Source organism: Thunnus maccoyii, chromosome 6 (genome assembly GCF_910596095.1).
Source record: "Thunnus maccoyii chromosome 6, fThuMac1.1, whole genome shotgun sequence".
Lineage (NCBI taxonomy): Eukaryota > Metazoa > Chordata > Actinopteri > Scombriformes > Scombridae > Thunnus > Thunnus maccoyii.
This window is the reverse complement of record NC_056538.1, coordinates 23,038,438-23,064,328: the sequence shown is the minus strand read 5'-3', so window position 1 is coordinate 23,064,328 and position 25,891 is coordinate 23,038,438. Positions and strand designations below refer to the sequence as shown.

At 38.4% G+C, this 25,891-nt stretch overlaps 1 protein-coding gene across 1 annotated transcript; it reads left to right on the top strand.

Annotated features, from left to right (window-relative positions):
- The first annotated feature begins 23 nt into the window (after positions 1-23).
- On the top strand, positions 24-4,275 carry socs9 (suppressor of cytokine signaling 9). Its single transcript, XM_042413256.1, has 2 exons — positions 24-140; positions 2,188-4,275. Exon 2 carries the CDS (start codon positions 2,370-2,372, stop codon positions 4,008-4,010), a length of 1,641 nt encoding a protein of 546 aa, XP_042269190.1. The 5' UTR covers positions 24-140; positions 2,188-2,369; the 3' UTR covers positions 4,011-4,275.
- The last annotated feature ends 21,616 nt before the right edge of the window (positions 4,276-25,891 follow it).

Sequence of the window (25,891 nt, the reverse complement as noted above, 5' to 3'; positions counted from 1 at the left end):
TTACTAAGGAGAGATACTCCAATTACTTTTCACTTCCGGGTTGCTAATATGCGAGCTAGCCGCCTTTTTGTTAACGTCATTAGTTTATCCAAGATGAGACAGAAGCCATTTCGTCGGTGAACTCAGTAACAACTGCCAAGGTATGTCCACAGTTTGTATTGTTGTTAAGAAAGCTAGATATAAGTGGTAACAAATACAACTTAACCGTTCTTCTCACAGTTAAAAGTACCCAAGTTAGCGGATAGCTAGCTACGCTGCTAACTTAGCCTACTGACCGCAAACAGCTGAGTGCTAACGCTGTTAGCCTCAGTAATGTTATCGCTTTGAATTGTTTCACTTTTCAACAGAAATGGGCTTTTGATTGAGCCATCGATTAGCCCGATGTGTGTGACATCTTAAAAGTATTTAGCGGTAGCTTCTGTCATAGTGGAAACGGTTAGGAAATTCATGTTTTTAGTCGATCAAATACTTTTTCTATCTGATGTGATGTAGGAGAGGACATCCTACTGGGATACTGGACGTACATGAAAACTGTAAAAATAGAGACAATAAAAGCCGATTAGTTCTACACGATTTAGAAATTAGAGGTTCAAACCTAAGCTAATTTACTACTTTCTGTCTTCATTTTGTCATGGGCATATCTAAAGTTAAAACTGTGGATTTGACTAAACATTAAAGGATAGTTTCACCGTTTTTCAAGTCTGTCTTAAGGCAATAGTCAGTTGCTCAAATGAACATGGAAATAGGATTTTCTTGCCGTAATCATTCCTGCTGTCCATACTAACCATTAGACGATGCCATCATAATGTACTTACAATGTAAGTGATTAGTGCCAAAAGCCACAGTCCTCCCTCTGTGCAAAAATGTAGCCTATTTAAAGTTTATAGGAAGCTAATATGAAGCTTCAGCCATCCAAATGAGTCAAATCAAGTAGATATCTTTAAACATTATAGTCTTTTTAGTGCCAATGTCCCTCTTTTTGTTGTTACACTTCCACTGCAGTTCAACAGGGAAACACAAAGAGGAAACAAAGGGAGGAAATTTGATGCTAAAGAGACTGCAAATGTGGCAGATATCCACTTGATATGACTCAGACTGCTGAAGCCTCATATAAGCTTCAGATCAACTTTTAAATGCTTTTTTGCACAAAATGATTATGTGGACACTGTGGATTTTGCCCCCCATCACTTACATTGAAAGCACATTTGAAGGGAATCTTTTAATAGCTGGTATGAACAGGAGGAATGATTACAGCAAGGAAAACATCTTTCAATGTTTATTTTGGCACTTGACTATGGTTCTAAGACAGACTTGAAGAAAATTGGGAACCTGTCCTTTAACGTTAGAAGTTGTTTCAAATCTCGGACTCAGGAAGTCAGAGCAAAGAGCATCACAGCAAAGTCACTTTTTAAAGAAGTGGGCGGTTTAACTAACCAAGCTGTGAAGCACATCATTTCTCATTACATGTTTCTGACAGTTTGTCAGTTGTGTGTAGATAAAAGGACAGCACAGAGCGCTGTCTCCTAGAGCTAGAGGCCACAGAACCAACATAGAGGTTTGATCTATCAAACTGGAAGTGAGGCTTGTCACTGACTGTGGAGTTTGATTATTTTACTTCCCTAATGTGTCTTGAATTTAAAGTATGCTCATGTGCGTGAACTCTTCTTGTCTTATAGTCACTTATTACCTCTTCTCTTTAAAAAAAAATAACACTATACACTCAGTTACCAGCTTATTGTCATTTATATCAACAAGGGACGACTAGATTTTAAGAAAACACCTCTCAGTGTAATGCAATATAGTAATACAATATAATATCAGTAGTCTTTTATGATATTATATTATATATCTTTGGGTTTTTAGACTGTTGGTCAGACAAAGCAAGCAGATTGAAGACATTGTCTTTGGCTCTGGGAAATTTTAGGGGCACTTTATGACATTTTCTGGATCAAACGATTTATTGAAAAATAAGACAAGTAACCACTGTTGAAAATAATTGTTGCAGTCAAATAAAATAACTTAATTACCCCAAAGAAGTAGGATTTCTTGCAGGGCTGTTGTATTCAATAGTTTTAGCTAAGTGTACTTAATAAACTGGTAACTGAGTGTCATCACCAGTGATATGACAATATGTTATCCTGACTTATTTCAAACTGCAACGTTAACAACTGTCATTTTCTTCTTCAGGTTGTTTAACGTCTTTGTGGCCACAGTGCATGGGTAATGATAATGACGACTCACACAAGGGATGCGGATGGGAAGCTTCCTGCTGAAAGCTAACCGCAGTTACAAGTCATCTGTTGGTCAAGTCAACTCCCTGAAGTGCAATTGTCTAGCACAACTGTCAACATTTCACCACATAATCCATCATGTCATTACCGAAGGATTCGGGGAACCGAGGGAAAGATCGAGAGAGGGGAGCCCGCCCCAAGGTCAGACAGAGTCGGTCAGAGGAGAGACGAGATGCAGGTGGTGGACGGAAAGGTGGGAAAGGGAAGAAAAAAGGCCTTTCCTCCCATGAACCTGCCTCTGAGCGGCCTGTCAGTGATGGCTTTGAGTATGGTGAGCTTCTGAGTGACCTCGAGAACAGGGACCAATCCTCCTCCTCTCCTCTTAAAGAGAATTGGCGATGGCAGGGTGGGGAAGTTGCTGCCTCATTACTTGGACAAGAACTAGCAACAGCAAGGCCAGTACTGGGAACTATTAGCTCTGCCACAGAATTATCTGCACCCAGTGAGGGTGAGGCCAGAGGGTCAAGCAGCAGTCGCACTCTCCGGCAAAAAATCCAAGATGCAATGGGGCAGTGTTTCCCAATAAAGACACACAGTGCGGCAGCACCACCACCACCTCCGCAGGCTCTTTCATCATCATCAGCTGCCTGCGCCTCCTCGAGGCGTAAGATCCATCTCAGTGAGTTGATGTTGGATGACTGCCCTTTCCCTGTGGGGTCAGAGCTGGCTCAGAAGTGGTATCTCATTAAGCAACACACGGCCCCGATCACCCAGCCTCCCGTGCTTGACTCTGAAGTAGTATGCAGTGCCCCGACTTCAGCTATGGCTGCTGTGGTGGAGGATGTAGATGACAGGTTGCGAGAGCGCAGGCGCATTAGCATCGAACAAGGGGTTGAGCCACCACCTAATGCAGAGATCCACACATTCGAGGTGACGGCCCAAATTAACCCTCTCTACAAGCATGGGCCTAAACTGGCTCATGGTATGAATGAGTTGGCGGGGGCGGACAGAGCCTCTGTTCAGCAGCAACAGCAGCTTCTTCTCCAAAGACAACAGCAGCACCAACTCCTACTACAGAGCTGTCTGGACACTCTGGATGAGGTGGTGGCCTCCGCATCAGCGTCAGCCTCTGTTCACTCCTGCGACACTATCTCCGACCCTCCGGTTGACCCAGAGGTTACAGCGACCAACATGCCCTCCAGAGCTGTACCTCCTCAGACTGAGCATCAGAAATCTCACGACGGCTACCGCATTCACACCCAGATCGATTACATTCACTGTTTAGTTCCAGACCTGCTGCAGATCACCAACCTCCCGTGTTACTGGGGGGTTATGGACCGCTACGAGGCAGAGACCCTGCTAGAGGGAAAACCTGAAGGAACCTTCCTCCTGCGCGACTCTGCCCAGGAAGACTACCTCTTTTCTGTTAGTTTCCGCCGTTACGGCCGTTCGCTACATGCTCGCATTGAACAGTGGAACCACAATTTTAGCTTCGACGTGCATGACCCCAGCGTCTTCCATGCTCCCACAGTTACGGGTTTACTGGAACACTACAAAGACCCCAACTCCTGCATGTTCTTCGAGCCCTTGCTGTCCAACCCCATCCATCGCATGCAGCCCTTTAGCCTGCAGCACATCTGCCGAGCGGTCATCAGCAGCTGCACCACCTATGACGGCATAAACATTCTTCCCATTCCAAATGCTTTGAAAAAGCACCTGAAAGAATACCACTATAAGCAGAGAGTACGTGTTCGGCGAATGGATACATGGTGGGAATGAAGAACAACAAAAAATTACTGACTAAAAGAAACTACTAAATATATTTTTAACGCAAGTCCCTCCCTAACTGAACTGAACAATGAGTCAGCTTGTTCTCCACTCTATTAGGCTGTATTAACATACACTGCACTGTACTTATTTATTTTATTCCCTGCTGTATATGTCTTAACAATTGTACTAAACTACACTGATAAGATAATATGTAATCTCACTGTTCTAGCACACTCAAAGTTCTTTTTGCTCAAATTAAACAAACTTATTTAGATCCGTGGCGTTCAGAGAACTACCCTCACACATGTTCTGTGTTTTCAAGTGTGACTAAATCAGCTTAATTATCTGGCAATAGGGGAAAGTGTCCTATTGTGAATCGAGATGATTATAATAGAGTTGTTCATCAGTCACGTGCTGAGAAGGTGGAACACATACTGACAGGGTTTCTTTCTTGTTACCAAGGTGCGGAGGTGCAGCACGTCTACACTCAGTATAAATCATTGTTTCCCACATTGAGCCTAAGGCTGATTATAAGGTGTAAGAGATAGGGACAAGTGCTACCAGTTCTTACTAAAAAGAGAAGAAGGCAGGCACGCTCAATAATAGATATTTGTCACATATTGAAGTCATGATTACATGCTCACACTAGTTTTCAGTCTTGTTGGTTTAATTGTTGGGAAATGATATTACAAGACTAGTGTAATCGTTTGTTCTTTGCTCCGATTCTGTATCGTTAAACTACTGTATTTTCAGCCTATGAAATAGCATCTGCATTATCTCCTGTGAGGTTCAAATGCATGCAGCTAGTGCCAGCAGTCTTCATTGCTTTGAAGTAGAGGAGCAAATGTGGCCTTTGTGAACTTGTCAGCAGCAGGTGAAACAGCTGCATTATCAATATGCAAATGATGAAGTCCAGACATTTATGGATCCTATGCTCTAAAATATCTGACTGCTGGGCTGTCTAGTTCTAAATGTACTCTTTGTAGTGAATCCTGGGATTTGGCTAGGCTTGTTTCTTTATTCAGCAGCTGAAGACTCAGAACCTTAAAGAAAAAAAATCATCTTGTTGCTATATTTCCCGCTGCGCATATCTTAAAGAAGTGGGCTGTCTACACACTAATCTTCCATTCCAGCTGTTCATTGACAAAATTACCATAGTGAATTAGTGCTGATGAATCTTAATTAACAGGGAGAATGATGGGAGAAGGAATGTATTTTGAGCTTTCTCAGGAGCTTGACATCAAGTCTGTCATAGACAAAAATCTGCAAGCTATGCAAAGAGGAATTGGTTGTAAGCTGGAAACTGAAATGCATTGAAGACAAATGAAGCTCAACGGGTGACAAATTAAAGGAAAAACCAACATAAAGTGTCTTAATAAGGTGTTGGTCCACCATGTACTGCCAGAGCAGCTTCAGTGCACCTTGGCATCGATTCTACAAGTCTCTGAACTCTTCTGAAGGAAAGAAAATCAGTCTTCCAAAAGATATTCCCTCATTTGGTGTTTTGATGATGGTGGTGGAGAGTGCTGTCTAAAATGTTGGTCCAAAATCTCTCATAGGTGTTCAGTTGAGTTTAGTTCTGGTGACTGTGAAGGCCATAGCATATGAGTCACATCATTTTCATACTCATCAAACCATTCAGTGACCCCTCGTGCCCTGTGAATTGGGGCATTGTCCTCCCGGAAGGGACCACTCCTATCAGGATAGAAATGTTTCATCATAGGATAAAGGTGATGACTCAGAGCAACTTTGCATTGATTTGCAATGACCCTTATCTCTAAAGGGACAAGTGGACATCCACACTGTAGGGGTCAAGCATTCAGGCCTGTACTGGTTTTTCCTTTAATTTGTCACCTATCTGTCAGAAGTCTATGTTAAAATTCTCACTATGTCTGTAACCAATAGACAGTCTATTCTTGTGTCACACCTATTGTGCTGAGCAAAAACAATAATAGAATATGGAAAATATTCAAATCAGAAGACCAAAATTATCTGTTATGCTAGAATAGAATAGCACTATTTCTTATTATTGCAATTTGAACAAGAACATCTGCTTAAAATCTCCACTACATGTACATGTCTTAAAATAAAATGAATGGATATGGCACACAATTCCCATAATAACACAAAGAGAGTGAGAGGCATGTCATGCTAGACGGACTTTCATTTATCTTGCTATCTAGATCATCAAAAGATTAATTGCAAAATTTACGTATGCGGTGGGTTGATTTACTGCTGTGTGTGAACAGCATGCTGTATTAATGGAAACACACAAGAGAGACCACGCTGCTAATTGTTGTATGCACTGAGTAATAATCACAAAAGACAACCATCCCAGTGTTAATGGGGAAAGCATGGAAAATGGATCCTGGATCATCTTCTGAGCCGCTGTGATGCTGTTTTCTCCTTGAGATGGGCAATTTGATATGCAGGATGCAAATCATCCATGACAAGCACTCATCCACTAATGAAGCCACTGTAATTTAAACAGCAGTTCCAAGGCAGCATTCAAAATGCAAAGTCAGGACCTTTGACCTTTGTATACATAATTAAGTCGCTCTAAAAACTAAACTATAAAATAAGATTTACTGTGATGGGAGGCATTTGACCTCTCATGCATACGCAAGCGTGGGCTACGCTTTGAACCCTCTACACAAGCAATTTCAGACCATTGACAGCTCAAGGCTTTTATCTTGTATCTCACAGCATAATATAATCCTCTGCAGTCAGTTGTCCCTGGTAGGTACATATAATTATTTTGTGTCTGGACCACATTTTAAGGTAACACTTCAAATACTTTTACGAGTCGCATAGTTACTTTTGTTAAAGAATGTAATTTGGTTCTAATTATTGGATCAGTTGCTACATTTTCTATTAAAAATGTTCAATTGCCAATATAACCTGGAGCGTCTTGGTGCACAGCAGGTCAGTTAGTGTGCAAAAACATGTAATCTGTCTACAGGCAAGCATACAATTCAACATATAGGGTGAATAAAGTGTCTAATAATAAATGAATTATGAATGAATATGTACTTGGGTTTAAATGGAGCTTATTCTTTCTAAACCTACTCAGATATTTGTTTCTATTTTCCCTATACTCAATACTAAATTACATACTTTCTTTTCAGGAAACCTAAATTATTAGGAAATTCAAGACTCGTTAAGTAATTTTAATATACAATTATGGTAAGAATATAGCTCATTACTTATGCACATCTTATTTTTTAAAAACAAAACAGCAAAGAATAATTGTGTGAAATGCTGTTTTGCATCAAGCACAGCAGGTGGCTGTAAAGAGCTTCAGTGTGATTTACACTGGCTGCTCTCAGACCTGTGTGTTCTCTGTGTGTGGTGTGGTGAGACGGTGGGACTGAGTGTGGCTGCAGCAGCTGGCAGTGCAGTGGCACTCATCATGCAGGTATTAGAGGTCCTGGGGGGAAAAAAGAGAGGACTTTTCTTTGACTGGATCAACAGGCCCAGAGGGACAGCATGCTCAAGCAAAGCAGAAAGCTGATTGGCTACACATACTTAGTGTGTTTGTGCCTGTTTGGGCCTCTTTTTTCCCTCCCCTCCATTGAGGGAAGAGATTTTCCTCTGAGCCTAATCTCTACAGTTGAGCATAAGGGGGATGGAGAATAAGCTTGGAATGTTCATAACACCTGGGGACAATTACTTCCCCAAATAATCTGCCGGTCATAATCTAACAAATGCCCTAAAAGGACTTGAATTGGCACAGATTTAGCTTGACTGAGCCTTTTTGTAGGTCTGTTTTGCTCCATGTGGACCCATATAGATGATGTGAAGTCATCTACCATGAGATGCTGTGTGTATCTAGGCCATTAATGCCAGGGGAGGGCGTATCAATCTGATTCCAGTTTCTTGCAAGATGCATACGCCTAGACGTGCTTCTTCTCATCCACCCATTGAGGAGGAATACATTTCTGAGACGGAGGAAACACTGCAGCTGAGAAAGTTATTTTTGGTCAGTAAACGAATCCAGCTGAACCTTAAACATAAATAGAGACATTCTTGCCTCTTTTTCGAGTCACACCTTTTCAAACAGAACACTTCTTGTCAAATCTATGTAAGTAATTCCCGAGTTATTAAAGTTTCAGTTCTTAAAAGTCTCACAATCCCCCAACCCCCACCCCCCAGGAGGTACGTTATCACACGGTGACATGCTTATGTTTGATGTTTGTTTCCCTGGAAGCAAGCCTTTGACAACACAATATTTCCTTCCCCTCCTATTTAAGATCCAAACGCACTCCCATTCTCTCAGGTATGTAGGAACTCATATAAGGCCTTTGGTACAGAAAAACATCAGTATTCTCACTTTGAGCTCTTTGTGTTCTTCCACTACAGTCTCTTGCTGCCTCTGTTTTTCACTCTCCTCCACATTGACAGATTGTTGATGGAATAATGGGGTGTTGGGCATGCTACAACTAAGCCGTTGGATTCTACATAGATTGATGGGATTGCAGTATAAATGACACACAGCAGCCCTTATCCCAGGGTTTAGCCCATGAAGTCATTAACACTGGTTAATGGAAGTAGTGTAGGGATATACTGTGGGCAGATTATGACGTTTGTAAATTAACATATCCTTTAATTTGAGTTATGCACATGTAGTTGTAATGTATCATAATATGTTTGCACAAACAAAGTGTAATGGAGCTACAGATAACACAGATATAATTATAGATAAGCATTGTTTGTTTTGAGAAGAATGATTAATTATAATACGCCTTCACATCAACTGCTAAAAAAGCCCATGCACCATTGATAAAAGGTAGGAAAATTCATAATCGTAGAAATGATAAATTAAATAGCATAACACTGGCTCCCTGTGACTCATTCCACTGTTGCACAACCGTTGCATTGACAGTGAAAAAGTACAAATAAAGAAAGGAGCGTGTGGACCTTGCCAGCTAGTTATTGTCAGAGTCCTTCCTCACAACGGGCACCTTTTGTACCAGTGATATTTTCAGGTATTCATTTTCCATCCATTTAACATTTTGTCAGCGAGTGCACAAGTTAACTTTGCAGGGAAACATGTGGGTGGAGCTGAGGCACCTAATTTACCTGAACTCTAAGCAAATTACACAAGCTATAACTTACATCAGCTCTGCTACCATCACGCACACAATGGCCTTGCAAATTAATTATCCCTTACCACTTACTGTACCATGGTATGCTAGACAACACTCGCTGTGTGATAACATGCCTTTTTACTTCATTAAAGTGACTGCATTTCCACTGGGAACCTTGTTGAGATGTGTGTTTTTGAGTCTCATTATTGTAATAATAGATAATTGGTCTGCTTTTTTTTTTTTTTTTCCAAATCCTATTTATCTAATGGTTACATCCCATTGGTTGTGGCATTATCTAAATATATTAGAATAATAGATAATGACATAGCTGATGGCACAGAAACATTTAAATTTACATAAATATATTAATGTTCATTATTTTCTGAGGAAGATAATTGCTAATATTGTTATTGAATGTATTTTAGCTAAGAACAGGCTCTTTTCACACCAGATATTTTGATTTGTCATAGTAGGCAAAGCACAGGTGTTACTAATACATACATTGACGAGGACTCTGTTCTATTCAAGCCTCCCAATAAACCTTGACAATGTGATGTGAACCAGCCAGCACATGAAAAAAGCCTATTATTAAAAATTCTGCATTTTTTTTCACAAGTAAATTAATGACTTATTTTGATTTATACTTATTTTAGCTCATTTTCAATTCCAACTGCATCCATGCATTCAGGTATAATTTCTTTTCATAAGTTTATCTATAATATTTTTCTCTCATTTAGTATTACAGACAAGGTTAAATATAGAATTGTACTGGTTTTATTCCATCATTAAACAATATACACAACATACATATTGCTTCAAAATATACACAATATAGAAACACAGATATTCAGTGCTGCATCAACTCATCATACCCTTATGCAGGAGGATGTTGTCTGAAAGGTAAGCGACTGGTGAGGTTAGGGTTTTGCCCTTGTTGGTTTGAATTTAGTGGTGGTAAATGAAATGGTCTGGCCCTATAATTTGTGCCTCTCCTGTTACTGGTGTTTTTGATTAAAATGTTTTGCAATGATGATTACTTTGGAGTCAGATTAAGCTTTTGTTTACCTCAAAGATAAATGCAAGGCAAACAAAAACACTGCAGGTCATTTAATAATTAGCCTACTGCTTATTTTGAACACTGATAAATTTCAAAAGTACTTCCATCCAGCTAAAAAAAATAATGAAAAATGCACAATTATTTTATATTGAGATATAAAATACTAGAAAATAAAATTAATAAAAAAAATGAACATGTTAATAAAACTTTAAGTTGTGAGTGATGGAAAATACATTTACTCAAGTACTGTACTTTAGTACAATTTTGAGGTACTTGTACTGTATTTGAGTATTTCCATTTGATGCTACTTAATGCTTCCTCTTGACTAAATTTCAGAGGGAAATATTATACTTTCTACTCCACTACATTTATTTGACAGCTTTGGTTACTTTTCAGATGAAGATTTGACACAATGAATAATATAACAAGCTTTTAAAACATTGTTAAAGATGAAACCAGTGGTTTCCAACCTTTTTGGCTTCTGACATCTTACAAAAAGCAGTGTGTAGTCTGCGTCACATTTCAGATGTCTATGAATTGTTAACAGCTCCACCAAATAGTGATTTTTCCCTCTAAACCTATAACATGGTTTCATTTCAATAAAGGTTCAAATGATGCAATATTTCACTAAAAATCAAGGATTATAGAAAAAGTCCCAAAACTGAAAACAGATTTGTGTATCAGAACTTTGCTAATACTTATGTACTTTTACTTAAGTAGGATTTTTCATGCAAGACTTTTACTTTTTAAGTAAAGTATCTGAATACTTCTATCACCACTGTCAGTTGTACAAGACCATAAACTATCTCATATCTTGAGAGATGTTACTTCTGGCTGCCATTGTTGTTTGCCAAAACAGGCTAAAACTTGATTTATTGTTCATCCCAGGGAATAATTTGGTACAAACTCGACGGAAGACCCTTAAAGGCATTGGGAGATGGTGTTTGTGTGATGGAGTTTGGGTTGTAAGTTAATTATCTTTGAGAAAAAACAGATGCATAGCTAGCTCTGTTTTGAATGTAAGTTAGCAAACTTGTGACCATCGATACAAAAGTCTCAAATGTGAAAATGTTAATTACGTGAGAGGTATAAATTGCAGTGACTAGAAACACCCAAGCAACAAAAGTTTAATTAGTTTTTCATGTTTTTATGAAAGGAAGGAAGAAACACAACCAACACCTGCTGCAAGGTAAAAGCAGGACAACTTTAGCTTTGACAGCTGCTTCATCAGTGCTAATTTTGGAGGTGGACTACATGTGGCAGCAGATAAAAAGAAGATTCAACCTGGTTAGATGCAAAATTCTTGATATATCAGTATTGGAACCACAAGGACTGTAATATCAGATGAATGCCACACTTTTTATAGCCGTGCATTAAGGAGACTACAAGAAGACAACACTAATTCCTCTCAAAAAACAGAGCAAAAATCAGGTGTTCACAAAGCTGCACAGCTCATAATGGACCATTTAAATAATGAGACAGAAGAAGGTGTGCTACACACTGAGATTAACAGAAGCCCACTCAGATCCTCCTGATACATACATACATATATATATAATGAACATTAGCCTGGCAGCATGCTGTTTTTATTCTCTTGTTTATGAAGTGTAAGTTACTGTGTGTGTGTATGTGTGTGTGTGTGTGTGTGTGAGAGAGAGAGAGAGAGAGAGAGAGAGAGAGAGAGAGAGGCATCTTCAGCAGTTTGGTTTGGTTTGTTGATCAGCACTATAGTGTGGTTATTGATTGTTAAGTGCAGTCACATTTTGGATTGTGCTCAATTTGTCTGAGTTATGGATTGTTGCTTAGAATTAGTTTTGGTGGCTGCTTGAGCTGAGTTGTGCTGAGTCTTAGCTAAATAGTAGCTTGAGTTGTGATTAGCTGTTTGATTATCAGGCTGATAGAAAATATATCAAGATGAATGTGGAAATTTGAAGGACTTCCTCATTATTTTTCAAGTCTGTCTTAAAACAATAATAATGTGCCCAAATGAATATTGAAATAGGTTTTTCTTCCCATAATCATTCCTCCTGTTCATACTGGCTATTAGAGGATCCCTTCATAATGCACTTACAATGTAAGTGATGGTTGCCAAAAACTACAGTCCTCCTTCTGTGCAAAAATGTGTTTAAAAGTTTATCTGAAGCTAATATGAAGTTTCAGTCATCCAAATGAGTCAAATCAAGAAGATATCCTTCAACATTACAGTCTTTTTAGTGCCAAAGTCCCTTTTTTTGTTACTATACTTCCAACACAGCTCCACAGGGAAACACAAAGAGGAAATTTTATGCTAAAAAGACTGTAAATGTGGCAGATATCCACTTGATATGACTAACTCAGACCGCTGAAGCCTCATATAAGCGTCATTGTTAAATGTATTTTTGCACAAAATGTGGATTTTGGCCCCCATCACTTATATTGAAAGCACATTTGAAGGGGATCTTAATAGCTAGTATGAACAGGAGGAATGATTACAGTGAGGAAAACCTCTTTCAGCGTCCATAAGGACACCCGACTGTTGTTTTAAGACACACTTAAATAATCGTGAACCTATCCTTTAAGCTCTACTGCTCATCAAATATGCACATAATGTTCTGTTCACATGAGGTGATGCTGTAAAAAATAGTTAAATAATACAGATGAACTTCAGCAGTGCTTTTCATATCTGATTTCCTGCATTAACCATCTGCCTGTGGTGGCATTAGGAATAGTAATTACCTCAGTAACCTATATTCTGTTAGACGCCTCATCAAGATGAGTGACACATGTTGGGGAATGAGCTTGACCAACTGCAGGGGAGGAGGGTGGGTCTAACAAGACATTTCCTGCTTTAAAGCAAAACATTTCATTCAATCAACATTTGGCCGTATTGCAGATATAGCTGACATGTCTAGCATGTCAAGTTGTGTTTTGCTTAGTGATTGATGTACTTTTGCATTACTCATGTCACCCAGTTGCATATTTTTTACTCCTCTATATTCCAGTTGATATATTTATGAAGCTCACTCAATCAAACCTGGAAAATAACAACATGCTGAGTAAACTGATTCAAGAAACACATTTTGCAGACTCAACTATTTCCAACTTTATTCATCTGAAAAAGACTACATATGCATAGGCACTGTGTGGCTCAGAAGACTTTGTACTGTGGATGGGCAACAGATGGCCTCATCATAAAACAGACTCTGGATTTGTTTTTCTACAACTATGTTTACAGACAACGACAACTCAGCAAAACAGGTTACCTAACCCAGACAGATTTCCTCTGAACATTTGACAGCATGGATACATCAGAATATTTCCAGTTAGCTGCATTCATTAGACATAGCAAGTGTGAAATTATGTCATTAATTATGTAATGACACCAGCAGGAATATTATTATCATAATTTTGCACCATTGTTGACAAGTGTAGTGACACATGTAGTGTCACATGACTGTAGTTTTTGCATTCATAAAATGCAACATATTGCATTTTGGCATTGTTAGCAGAAGGTAGTGTACATGTCATTAGAGCTGAATGAGTTGATTAATCGATTAGTTGTCAACTATTAAATTAATTTCCAACTATTTTGATAATATATTAATCTTTTTGAGTAATATTTTAAGAAAAAAATGTCCAAATTCTCTGATTCCAGCTTCTCAAATGTCAATATTTTCTGGTTTCTTTAGACTTCTATGATAGTAAACTAGGGCTGCAACTAATGATTATTTTCATTATCAATTAATCTTTCAATTATTTTCTTGATTAATCGGTTAGGAAGACAGAAATGAACAAAAATAAAAAATTATTACTATCATAGAAGAAAAAGAAACGTCTTCTATGAGCTGAGTTGTGGACTGTTGGTCAGGACAAGAGAAGACATTTGAGGACATCATCTTGGGCTTTGGGAAACAGTGATTGACATTTTTCAGCATTTTCTTACATTTTGTGGACCAAACAACTAATAGATAAATTGAGAAAATAATCGACAGATTAATCAGTAATAAAAATAATCGTTAGTTGCAGCCCTATATGCCATTGACACAACTTTTTTTGTTCCATCGTGGGAACTTTTGAGGGACTGATATTTACCTTGTATTTTTGTATTTGAGGTTATTACTGGGATTTTACATCTGTGTTGTAAGGTAAATGTCTATTCATTACCATCAAGTAAAGCCGGAGCACCTCATCGTTCAAAGGCACACGTGTCTTCAAGTTCTCTGACTGATTAGACCTTTAGTCAAGTGGAAGTTGGGTTGAGTTATGATATGGAGTAATAACAGTGATAACAGTGTTATAGATTGTTCTGCTCTAATGGGTTCAGCAAACCCAACAGAAGTGTAAGAGAGACGTCAATCAAGCACAGTCCGTACAAGCCCACGCAGTCATGAGAATCAGGCAACAAAAGTGCAAACACCTGTGTGGGTGAACTATGGGTAAGTGCTTTAACACTTACTCTAGCTCCTGTGAATGTTTGATACAAGCACATTATCAAACCCTCATCTGAGATGTAGTTGTTGAATGATGTCAAAATAAACTTGGTAACAGAGCAAGGTGCTCAATTTTTATTAGTGTTAGCCACTTATCCTGAATAGAGTACTTATGAATCATGTTTAAACTTTTTAGAAAGGTCAATGAAAGAAACTATCTGTGCTAAAATACTTTGTGGCAGGAGGAAAATGACCGTATTAGCTTTTTATAGCTCTGCACGTATTGTACATTGGTGCCGCAAAAGCTGTGAACATTTGATTGACTGATTCTACAATTACATACATTTATCCCAACGCTTTTGTCCAAAGTGACGTGCAAATGAGATACAACGCGAGCCACAGCAGATCAAGGAGAAGCCTCTGAGAATAAGTGTTGCAACACTCAGTTCCACCTGACACAGGCAGATGAAGTACACCCATGAGTGCATAGAAAATGACAATTTTTTATTTTAGATAGAAAAGGAAGGATCGAGAGATAGAGAGAGACAGCTAAAGAGCGGGGTGAGTAAGAACACTTGGAAGAGGTATGTAGGTGTTCAAGCGATATTTGAAGACAGAGAGTCATTCTGCTGGCTGATTTTTGTCAGGTATCTTGTTCCACCGCCGAGGAACCACACAGTAGAGAGTAGAGAGTTTTGATTTCCTGCATCAAAGTAACAGTGAGACTAGTCGTTGTTTGTTTGTAAAGGAGAAGGCACATAAACCTGAAAGAGGGAGTTCAGGAAGGTGGGTGAGGGGGTGGTGGTCACTCTATAGGCGATCAGAGACTTAAACTCGATGTGAGCAGCCGGTGGGTTACCCCTGGTGGGGTTACGTTACAGTAGTAGGTGAGAAATGACCTGTATAAGGAGGTGAGCGGCATATTCAGTCAGACTGAGGATCAAAGTACCAACCAACTGTTGAACAAATAAAAATAGAATAAAGAGAAAATATCACATAACCAATGCACAACAAATAACATCATATATGAGTGTGTTTATGTGTACTGAGGGGAAACAAGAATGGTACTTAGTGAAAGTTTTGTGGAAATAAAGATTGCAGCATAACATTCATGACGGAAACAGCAAAAAGCAAGAAAAAATCTAAAGGCTGTTAAAATGAAATAAAATAAAGACTCCCTTATTCCCTTAACTGTGCAGTCAGACCGTTTCACAAGAGGGAGCTCTGTGGGAAAAGGCTTAGTATCAGCAGAGGTTTTCGGTAAATCTTAGAATTAATAATAGATCAGAACTACGGGACCTTTGGGTACATGCAATCTAGAAGGACTACAGCATATTATTTACTGTATATATTCCAGTGCAAGGCCATGCTGTGATTTACATGTCGGAGTATCTGTATCCTTTGCTCTATTTAACTGGAAGCCGGTGTAGAGACCACAGGATTCAGTTACTTTGATATTTTCTAATCAGTCTGTCAGGCATGTTTTAATGAAATTGTACACTTTTGATGATTCATTGATACCAGAGAATATAGCAATGAAATCTAAATGTAGTAACAGCTCGTATAAAGTTTTCAGAGTTGTGGAATTTTGAAGTGTTCCTGAGGGTGCTGTAGAGGATAATTTTTCCCTCCATTTCATTTAATAGATATATTGAAGTGACAGGTCAGTTTCTAAGATAACCCACAGCCCCCTCTGCTATACCCAGAACAGAAATACAGCCATTTAGTTTAAATGATTCCCCGTTCCACAGATCATAACACAAATCCTAATGTTATCCTTACCTTACTTTAATTAATTAGGGAATATAAATCTTTATGTCTAAAGCACATAATTGAGGGTAGAAAACTTGTGACATTTGGGTATTGTTCTGTTATATATTTTCTTATTGCTTTGTAGTGAGGCCTAACTAAAAATGGACATCTAGTATAATGTTTTTAAAGTATGTTTTAGAATAACTAAAATAAAATAGAATAAATACACAGGCCGTTCACTTTTAGCAAAGAGAAAACCTCACAAACAGGATGGAGTTCAAAGTTTTCCTGCCTATTCATGTGGTTTTACTGGAGTCCTGTTCCAATTCAAAGCAAACGAGGTCGACTTGGCCAGTGCTGCAGACTAGTTTGTTTAAATTCTGTTCCTCAGTGAGACAAAAAAACTTTGGGGAATAGATGCAAATCTTCATTTTTTTTGCCCAGAGATAAAATCATAAAAGTGAATAGAGTGACTACTGAGCATACAGAAAAGAGGTTGAATATTGTGGCTATTACTGAAATTTAGGATGAGGACAACCTGAATTAGGAAAAAAAAAGCTGAACTACAAAGAAACTAAAGCTAATGTATGATGTCTAGTTTCACAGTTGTTATTTTACAAAGTTATTTTGCAGGTGCTAAATAGAAAAGAATAGAATAAGTAACCAAGTGAATAAAATGAACAGTATAAAAGGCAATAGAGCTTTGCACAGAATTGGATTGTCCAATGATTCAGTTGTGGGTGGCTGTGGCTGCAATGCAGCATTTTTTGTTTCCTTAGCATAAAAAAAAAATTGGGAGCTCACTAAACAATGCCAACAGGGATGGAGACAGATAAATTGCACAGCGGCTTTGCTGGGTAGGTGTGGCAAAGCGAAGAAAGGCAGATTTGATCACATTTTGGCTTGGCATGATGGCATGTCTTTGGCACACTGCAAGCGCAATCCAGCTGCCAATTTCTTGCTTCTGTGGTCAGGCAGGACCAGTGGCAACAAATGTTCCTGGCACAAAGGATGTAGTGTGTTATCTATTAAGTGAACAAAGAAGAGAACTGTGCTATGATGTAGGCTATTATGAATTTTAGTACGTGTCGTATCTGCAGTGGGAGAGGTATGGCATCTCTTTTGTAAGTGCTCATTTAAAAAAAAAAAGAGAGAAAAATACTGGCTAGTTAGCCTTTGTGTTTGTGATTAGCATTACCAATGTGAGCCCTTTCTGTAGCTACACTAATGGCTATAGCATCAGCAGCCACAACGTGCGTTTTGTTTGTGTGTGTGTTTAAGATTTTATGTGGTAAGACTAGCCAGAGGCAATGTCTGAAGCATGCAGAACATATCAAATCCATCTGATAGCAATGTCTTCCACATTACAAGACAGAGTATCATGTGGCTCATGAGCAAACTACAGAACAACCCCAAAGCATTTAGAAGCTACGTCTAGCGCCTGTAAGATCACTAAAAGGTTATCTGTCTTTTTGCCAATTTAACTGGTTCAGATGAACTTTAACATACATTTTCAGTGATAAGTCGAAATCAGCTCTTTTACCCTGTGTGATAAATTTTAGCACATGGAGTTCAACATCAGTTTTTTGTAGAATCTGTGTTTGTTGTTGGATTTTATTTGATCTTTTATCAAACAAAGATGAAGCTGAGTCCCACACTGCAACAGTTGGTGTAGCCAGTAGTGTTGGCCATTCTGTGTGCATGTTCAACTAAGGAGTTGACTAATGGGAATACTTCATCCAAAAGTTATGATTTTGTATTTGCTTTCTTCTGTTGCCTGGAATACAAGACTAAGAGGTTTCACTGTTCACAGAGAACTGGGCTTCCAAAGTGGTATCCAATTAAGAACTGCAAATTGTCCCTTGAAACTTCTCACAGTAATGGTTTCCAAGTCTCTGGCACTCACTCCTTATGTTGAGTAAACATTTGACTGCAATATTGCTGAATAACGTAATTCCACAAATCTTCCACCAGCCTGCCTCTGGCTCATTTACCAGCCACACTTCCTATTCAGCTCACATTCACCTGAAACCTGAAAAGGGGTAGCCAGTGAAAGTGAAGCAATCAATGTCACCAATGTTTGACCATGCCACGTAGTGTCCGTGAGCAAATGATCACAGTTTACAACTTTGTTTATCTAATGTCTAATGATACAGTATGTCCCTGTTATTGTATAGACATGTCCAAAACAGAAGGATAGGTACATTTTATGGGCAAAGATTGCTTTGTTAAATCTAATATACTACTGTATGGAGTGCAAGAATTTATCATCTCCATTGTTTTTCCGTGTTGAATTGCCGTTCTAATAAAAGCAACATAAGTGCGTCCAAGGATATTTCCTTACGGCAATCAGCTGTACCTGAATGTAGGACAGCATGCTCAGAAGTATTTATTTTGGGGTCAAAGAAGTGAGAAAAGTAACAGAAATACTGAATTATAATGAATAATCATAAACCTTTGTGTTGCTAACTCAGTGCTGTGAGAAAACGTGCCTAAAGTCTACTCATAAAAATCATATTTAAAGATATGATGTAATTTAAACCTAAATCACAATCAAGACATGACTAATGGTGCCTCTTGACTGTGTGACAACAACAATCATGAATGTGTGGTGAATCGTGGCGCTATGATGTAAGACAGTAAAAAAAGTATATGAAAACAAAGGCATGTCATCAGCTCACATCATCCATCTGTGACCCTCATATATTTTAAAGATATTTTGAAGATTCAAAGTCACACAACTTAATTTTTGTTGTGAATCATTTTGGTTTTTGTGTGCCCCTAAACTCTATTTAAAAAACCTACACTTCCATGAGTATTCTTTGTCATTTAATGTCGTATTCTGATTGGTTTGTTTGTAGATGTGGGTCGTAGCAACAATCACATTGTGAGAATTTGGTCGAAAATAGACATCAGTAAGATTTATGATAAGGACAACAGAGAACATGGTGCTTGTGTGTAAGTTGAGAAGATACAGTTGTGCGTGTGTAGTGTGAGTGTTGATGGAGACTGTGGATGGTTCATTGCATTGAACATCAATCAAATATTGATTTCTGTGTTATGCAGCTACACTCAACCTCTCTGACAGCAGCAACAGAAACAAACAGATAGACACCTTCTTCAGTCTTTCACTTACTGGACTGGTGTGTGAGAAAGACAGATAGTTTTCTGTTCACTTTGGTACATCAAAGCTGAAAACCAGTTGTTGGCTGAATTAAACAAGTCATGTGGAATTATGTTGGATATTGGAGCCTAAGTGTATTCTTTGATCTTGATTCATGAGATTGGAATGACAGAGAATGTGGTTGTCTATTGTAAGACGTGTGGCACACCGTCCTGACTGATTCACCTAATTGGGACAAAGAGTGAAATGCATTTACTGTTCTGCTATCTAGAGTATTTGCATACGTTTTTGTGCAGTACAGGACTAAGGTGCAATACTGGCTATTGCATCCCTGCATGTATTCAAGTGTTATTGTTAAATGTTTGCTAGCCAAAAGAAAGACTCACAAAAACTCACAAACAAGAGGATTAAAGGTACCCTGTAAAGTTTTTGACCACTAGCAGCGCTATGGAGCAACATTCTCATGAGTGGGTCCCTTTTTTTTGTATCATGCACATACATGAAGATGCACATGTACATGCAAAAGACTCGCGAGTGATGTAAACAAATCCTGCTGTATGTTTTGTGCTATTCCAGTTATTGACAGTTGGTGGCGGTAATGCGCAAAAAAACAAGCAATGTGCCAACATAGGTAAGGAGGAAGAAGACTTCAAGCTAATAAACATGGATTTAAACATTGCACAATTTTAAATATTTAAAAAAATGGCTTTTCAGGTTTTGTTTTTTTGAGGAAGGAAATACATTTGACACATTTTTAGGCCTCAAGGATACACACAGTGTATTTTAGTAAGAAATACTGAATATAAGCATAACTTGTTTGTTTTCAAGAAAACCCCAAACTTACGGAGCGGCAGGCAATGCAACATGAGCATCTCTTTGGAGTTTGGACACATGTTGAGTACAAGGCCACTTCAGGAGGTTAACCTGTGCAATCCAAATACAACAGCTCTGCCATAAATTCTACATTTATGAAGCTTATACATTTTCAGTTTTGGTTGACATTGTCAGAAAGGTGATGATTCTACTTTATGTTTATTATTGAGGTCGTAGCTGGTGGTGGTGTACTGGAGTGCATTGTATTGAAAAGTGTTCCTAATATTTTGCCCATATCATGTATGTTAATGGAGTGGACAAAATATTAGGAACACCATTCAATATAATGCACCCCAGGACACCACCAGCACCACCCACTACGACCTCAATAATAAACATAAAGTAGAATTATCACCTTTCTGACAATGACAGCAAAATCTGAAAATGTATAAGCTTCATAAATGTCATTTATGGCAGAGCTGTTGTATTGGATTGCATTAGATTACACAGGTGTTCCTAATGAAGTGGCCGGTGAGTATACAGTCAGCTTGTCTGAGATCCTGCTGGGAGCCACTGCAAATAGTTTTAGACAAGCAGCATTATTGGTTTTCTTTCTCCAGAAACTAAAACAATATGCTTGAAAGCTGCATAGAGATGCAAAGTGGGGTGTAGATTCTCAGTGTTGTCTACATACTAGCAAGCTTTTCAAAAGAACTCAAGTCATTTGATTAATTGTTGATATAGTAAACATTGCTTTAACTTGTCTAAATAGGAGAGTATACCAGCCAATTGTCCAATAAGTGAGTCTTGTTTACTGACATTGGATGCTTTTCTGTTTAGATGCATCTCTGTTCATGAGCTCCAAACTACTGATAATTATGGGGGCAGGGTGTTTTCAGATAAAAGGTAACATTTAATGGGATATTGGCAGAGTGACTCAATATTTAGCTGCCTCAGGGCAGGTTTGGCGCTTATCTCTGACTTCTTTTGTGTGGAATTTGCATGTTGAAGTGTCCCAAAGACTTTGTTATCTGGTGGATTAGATTAGAAGTGCTCCATAGATGTAAATGTTTGAACGACTATCTGTTGTGTTTCAGCTACACGATGAACTTACTCTGTCTTGCAGGGCGTCTGCCTTTTACTGAACATATACTGGGTTGTACTGAAGAGGAACGAATTAAACAGGAAGGGAAATGAATTTAAAAGAACATTTCAAGCTTGATTGGAGTTTGTGCTCATTTACATGCCTTTACTTTTTAACACTAGATTAGATATATTTCCTGTGCTATCCTATTGTGAAATATCTGTCACTTTACAATATGTCAGTCTTAGGTATTCACATTTAAATATCCAAATGTGATTTTACATTAAAGTCTTTTAATACTGGTTGAAGCATCTTGCTGCAATTTAAATCCATTTTTATTTTTTTGATCAACTGAAGGTGGGGCCTAAAATAATTGGAAGAAATGAGCCTAAGTAGTAAGGCAACACTCATTTAAAAGTCTCTGAAATAGTGCTGCTTTAAATGTTTAAATTGTATCAATTAACAATAAAGGGTTAGAAAATGTAAAGAGTTAATACAAGAAACAATTCAGAGTTAAAGCAGAAATTCCCCATGAAACACAGGTGTCCACTACCTCCAACTCAACTAAATTTTTAGTTGTTATTTTAAATAATTTGTGAATGTGATGTCGCAACACATTGGCATGCTTTCTTGTGATGACAAATTGAGGAGTTACAAAGTGATTACCATTTATTGAAAAACTTTATGAAGCATGAACCTGACACCCAGTATGTCTGATAAGATCAATTTTAATGCAACACTTTTAATTTCTGTGTCTGCAAGCTTTTGATTTGCATCTGCCTTCCTTTTATAGCAATTTTGCATCATGCAGGTCATGAAAACACCTGTAGCTGCTATGTTAAGATGCTGTGCTGTAATGCTACAAAAGTGTTGTATTAAAGAAATATTTATGATTCACCACTGGACAGTTGTTATTTTTTTTTTACAATGCATAAAATCAGTGGAGGAAATGAAAGTAACAAGTACATAGTAATTTCTGAGTTAGACACTAATCTAACACCACACTTGGAAACATTATGTTTCATTGGACAACAGTTTCCAATGATAATGCTTTGTAACTGTTATGCAGTGCAGCACTGCATAGGCTGTTAGCCAGCAGGCATTGACAGTCTCATTAAAATAGAGTTTTAATTAATGATCTTGTCTGTTTATTACAAGTGTCATGATGTGCATGAGTGCAACCCCTGCACATTTACACGTTGTCAACATGACAATACACCCTGATGGCTATCTTTGGTTATGATCTAAAAATCAAGACAGTGTTTAATTCATCAGGAAGGGTGAGTTAAACTTAGAAGCTGTCGCAGAGCCCAATTCTCCATACAGAAATACTGACAGGGTGCCTGAGGGTCTGGTCACTTTCATTATAATAGACAGCAGAGAAGATTTGGTTTCTGCTGCAGTCACCAGGCAGCTGCAATCAGGAGCGCGGCTCTCTCACGCTCTTGCCCAGTAATTAGAAACAGGGAGGATGGAGGGAAGAGCTCGCATTTAACCTTCACATCCCCTTGTTTTATTCGAAGTGAATTTCTGCGTTTTATTTAGGTATTCCTCCCGCACAACTTATGTCTTACTCAATGCAGTTTCCCTCATGTGGTCAAGGTCCTCCTCATTATAAACACTAAAATTAGTTTCTTAAATTCATAGTTTATTGGGATTTTTTTTGTGTTCTGACAGTAATTATATCTCTTAATGTTACAGGTTAGGATTTGTGTGCTTTCTAAAATAAGACTCCTTCCACTCATGCTTATCAAAAAGGACTGGCAATTGGACTTTAGGATAATGAGTTTTAAAGGTGTTTGCTCCTTATCCACACCGCAACTAATTTTGTATGCCAACTGGGACGCTTGGCTTGCTGCCCTTTACTGCGTGCACCGAGGGAATCCCAAATTCCTGTCGTAAAAGGACAGGAAGCTGTGACCTCTTTTGAAAGACTATGAATCATCCTGTTATCTCCATCTCTTCAGCGGCAGGGACTCTCATTCCAACATATCACTGTCGAGTCAGGGCTCAGTAAATGAAGTGGGAAGGCAGTAGTAATGACATTGCAATGGCATTCTCAGAATTGAATTGGGGAATCAAATTTGCATGGCTTCAGATATGCAAACAATATTATGCACCACACTCAAGAGAAAGTTGATGCAGGAGGGAGCTTAAATCATACAAAAGGTAGGATGATAGAAATATCTGTTTGGTAATATTCTTTTCAACAGTGAAGTCCCAGGCTGGGGTAATGAAGCGCAGATAGTCATTAGCATGCCCTATGCGTGTCTAGTCAAATTACCTCTTGGCCTTGCCACCGCGACTCAAAACAACCAGCCCTTCAAGTCAGCTGATTAAATGCAGCAAATCTCTGCGTTGGCTGATTTTCCCCTAATTGGTAATGAAACCTCAAGCCAAGTTCACACTCAAAATATCATTCTTGGGATTCACATTTAACATGCCCTATATTCAACCTCACCGGGGATCTAATTGATCCAGAAACTCTTACAGTTCAATACTACATCTAAAAGACAGTTGTAAAATAAAAAAGGTAAACTGTTTTTTAGGGCAGGGTAACGACTCACTTACATTCATTTGAGTTAGAATATCAACACAGCAGCTTCATGCAAGGATTTGACTGTTTCACTTTGATCAGTTTTATTCTTCCTGGCATGCACATTAGGTCTGTATCTGTCCGCCACATTTCTCTGGAGAGAATATGATTTAGACCATAGCATGTCTCTGAATTAGAAAACATGTCACTAGCAAAATGAGTTATTTTAGGCGCATGCAAATGGGCCAAAACAAGTTGGTTTTTTGTTTGTTTTTTGCATTACATTATAACATTAATCCTCATGTCCAATCATTCAGGTGAGTGAAACCTCACAAACATCGAGGACATTTGATTGATAAAAGAAGGAATTGCTCCCTTTTCTAATCTGTGTGCAAGAACTGAATTATTTTCAAAGGTCACTTCTCTACCTCAGACAGACATAATAGATATGTCACTTCTGTCTGTGTTTGTCGTGGCCAGGACCAGAATACATATATCTATAATGTGTCACATCACACATTAGTCTAGCATGAAATTATATCCCCACCCTATCAAGCAAGGTACTGTAACAATTTATTTTTGATAGTTTTAGTGTGGAGTAGTTGCAGTGGTGTTGGTGGGGGAGGTTGTTTAATAGAGATTTTACTGCTTGGAGAGAATGAATAGTGGCTTTTTTGTGCCTGCCTTACAAAAGAGCAGAATTAAACACCAGCATCATAGCACTAATTTATTGTCAGAAATGTGTCACCAGCAAGCCATTTGCAGGTATAAATGATTGTGTTCATACATGCGCCCAAGGGAAGGACACCGTAAATCACAGGCAGCGTTCACATGTGGCAAAATGCCAAATTGAATTCCTCAGCAAAAATAGTTTTATTAAGCTGGCCTCCTGCCAAAACACTAAGTAAATCTTACTTGTGCCAAATTACAATGTTATCCAAGCTGGATTTGATATGGCTTATGCTGTGTAAGGATGGCTAATAATGGCTGTTATAGATGAATTAGAAGATTCTGGATTAAGAGGGTGTTGAGTAATGTACTGTAAAATCAACAGTATCACATCTTGTGTGCCAGCCCCGCCCCTCCAAAGAAGATAGGTTAGGTTAGATTTCCGATTGTTAATGACTGTGACATTTCTAAATGTCTTGTAAAGTAGGGCACATTGCCTGTCTTTGAAAAGGGGAGATGAGACACCTGGTGGTCCAGAGCTGGCCAGGGGCCCAAGAGATGGAAAAAGGACTAACCTTTTAAAATAAAATGAGATTAGGTCATTCATCCTTGTCTCAGCATTTCCATTGTACTCTTTTGTGCAGAGAAGAGATGAAATCACAGCAATCTGAGGGCCCCTCACACAAAAACCTAAACTCTAAAATTAGGTTTCATGCTGCCCATCTTCAACATATAGCAGAATATTGGAAGGACTTGCACAACAGTTTCTCACAGTGTGGTGCTCTTTTCTGGCATGCATTCAGTCCATTCATCTCCTACGGTGTAAGGTCATATCTCAGTTAGGTTATCTCAGTTAGCATATTGATTCTCTGAAGTCATTGTGTGGAGAAAAATATCTAGAAGGCATGTCAGACTTTCCTTTGAGTCCTCTGTCAGGATTATAGTTATATACAGTAGGTCACATAGCATATAATTAGCATTTTTATCTTGCTATCTACTAGGTGAGAACTGTGGAAAGGGGAGTTGTCATCCCAGAAGCTACTACATTAATGAACACAGCTCAAATTTCTCAGAATATGTGCATGATTTCTTGAAGTGATTATGAATTCTCCATAAAGGCTCAAGAAGCCAGCCCTAAACCAGCAGCACATTTTTGTGTTCCTTTTGACTCAGTATTCATGGCTTTTACTTTGATCAACTTGCTGTCAGTAGGAAATAATTCATGGTGGGGTGCAGCTAATCCCTCAGAATCACTGTTTGTAGTCATTATTTTTCTCTTCAAGTGAATATTCATAGTATTTGAATTTATAACTGCACTGTGCACAAATAAAGCACCTGTAGCACTAGACTACAAAT

What these genes read in the sequence shown, in the direction of transcription:
- socs9 (XM_042413256.1), top strand. Translation starts at nt 2,370, where the DNA reads ATGTCATTACCGAAGGATTCGGGGAACCGAGGGAAAGATCGAGAGAGG.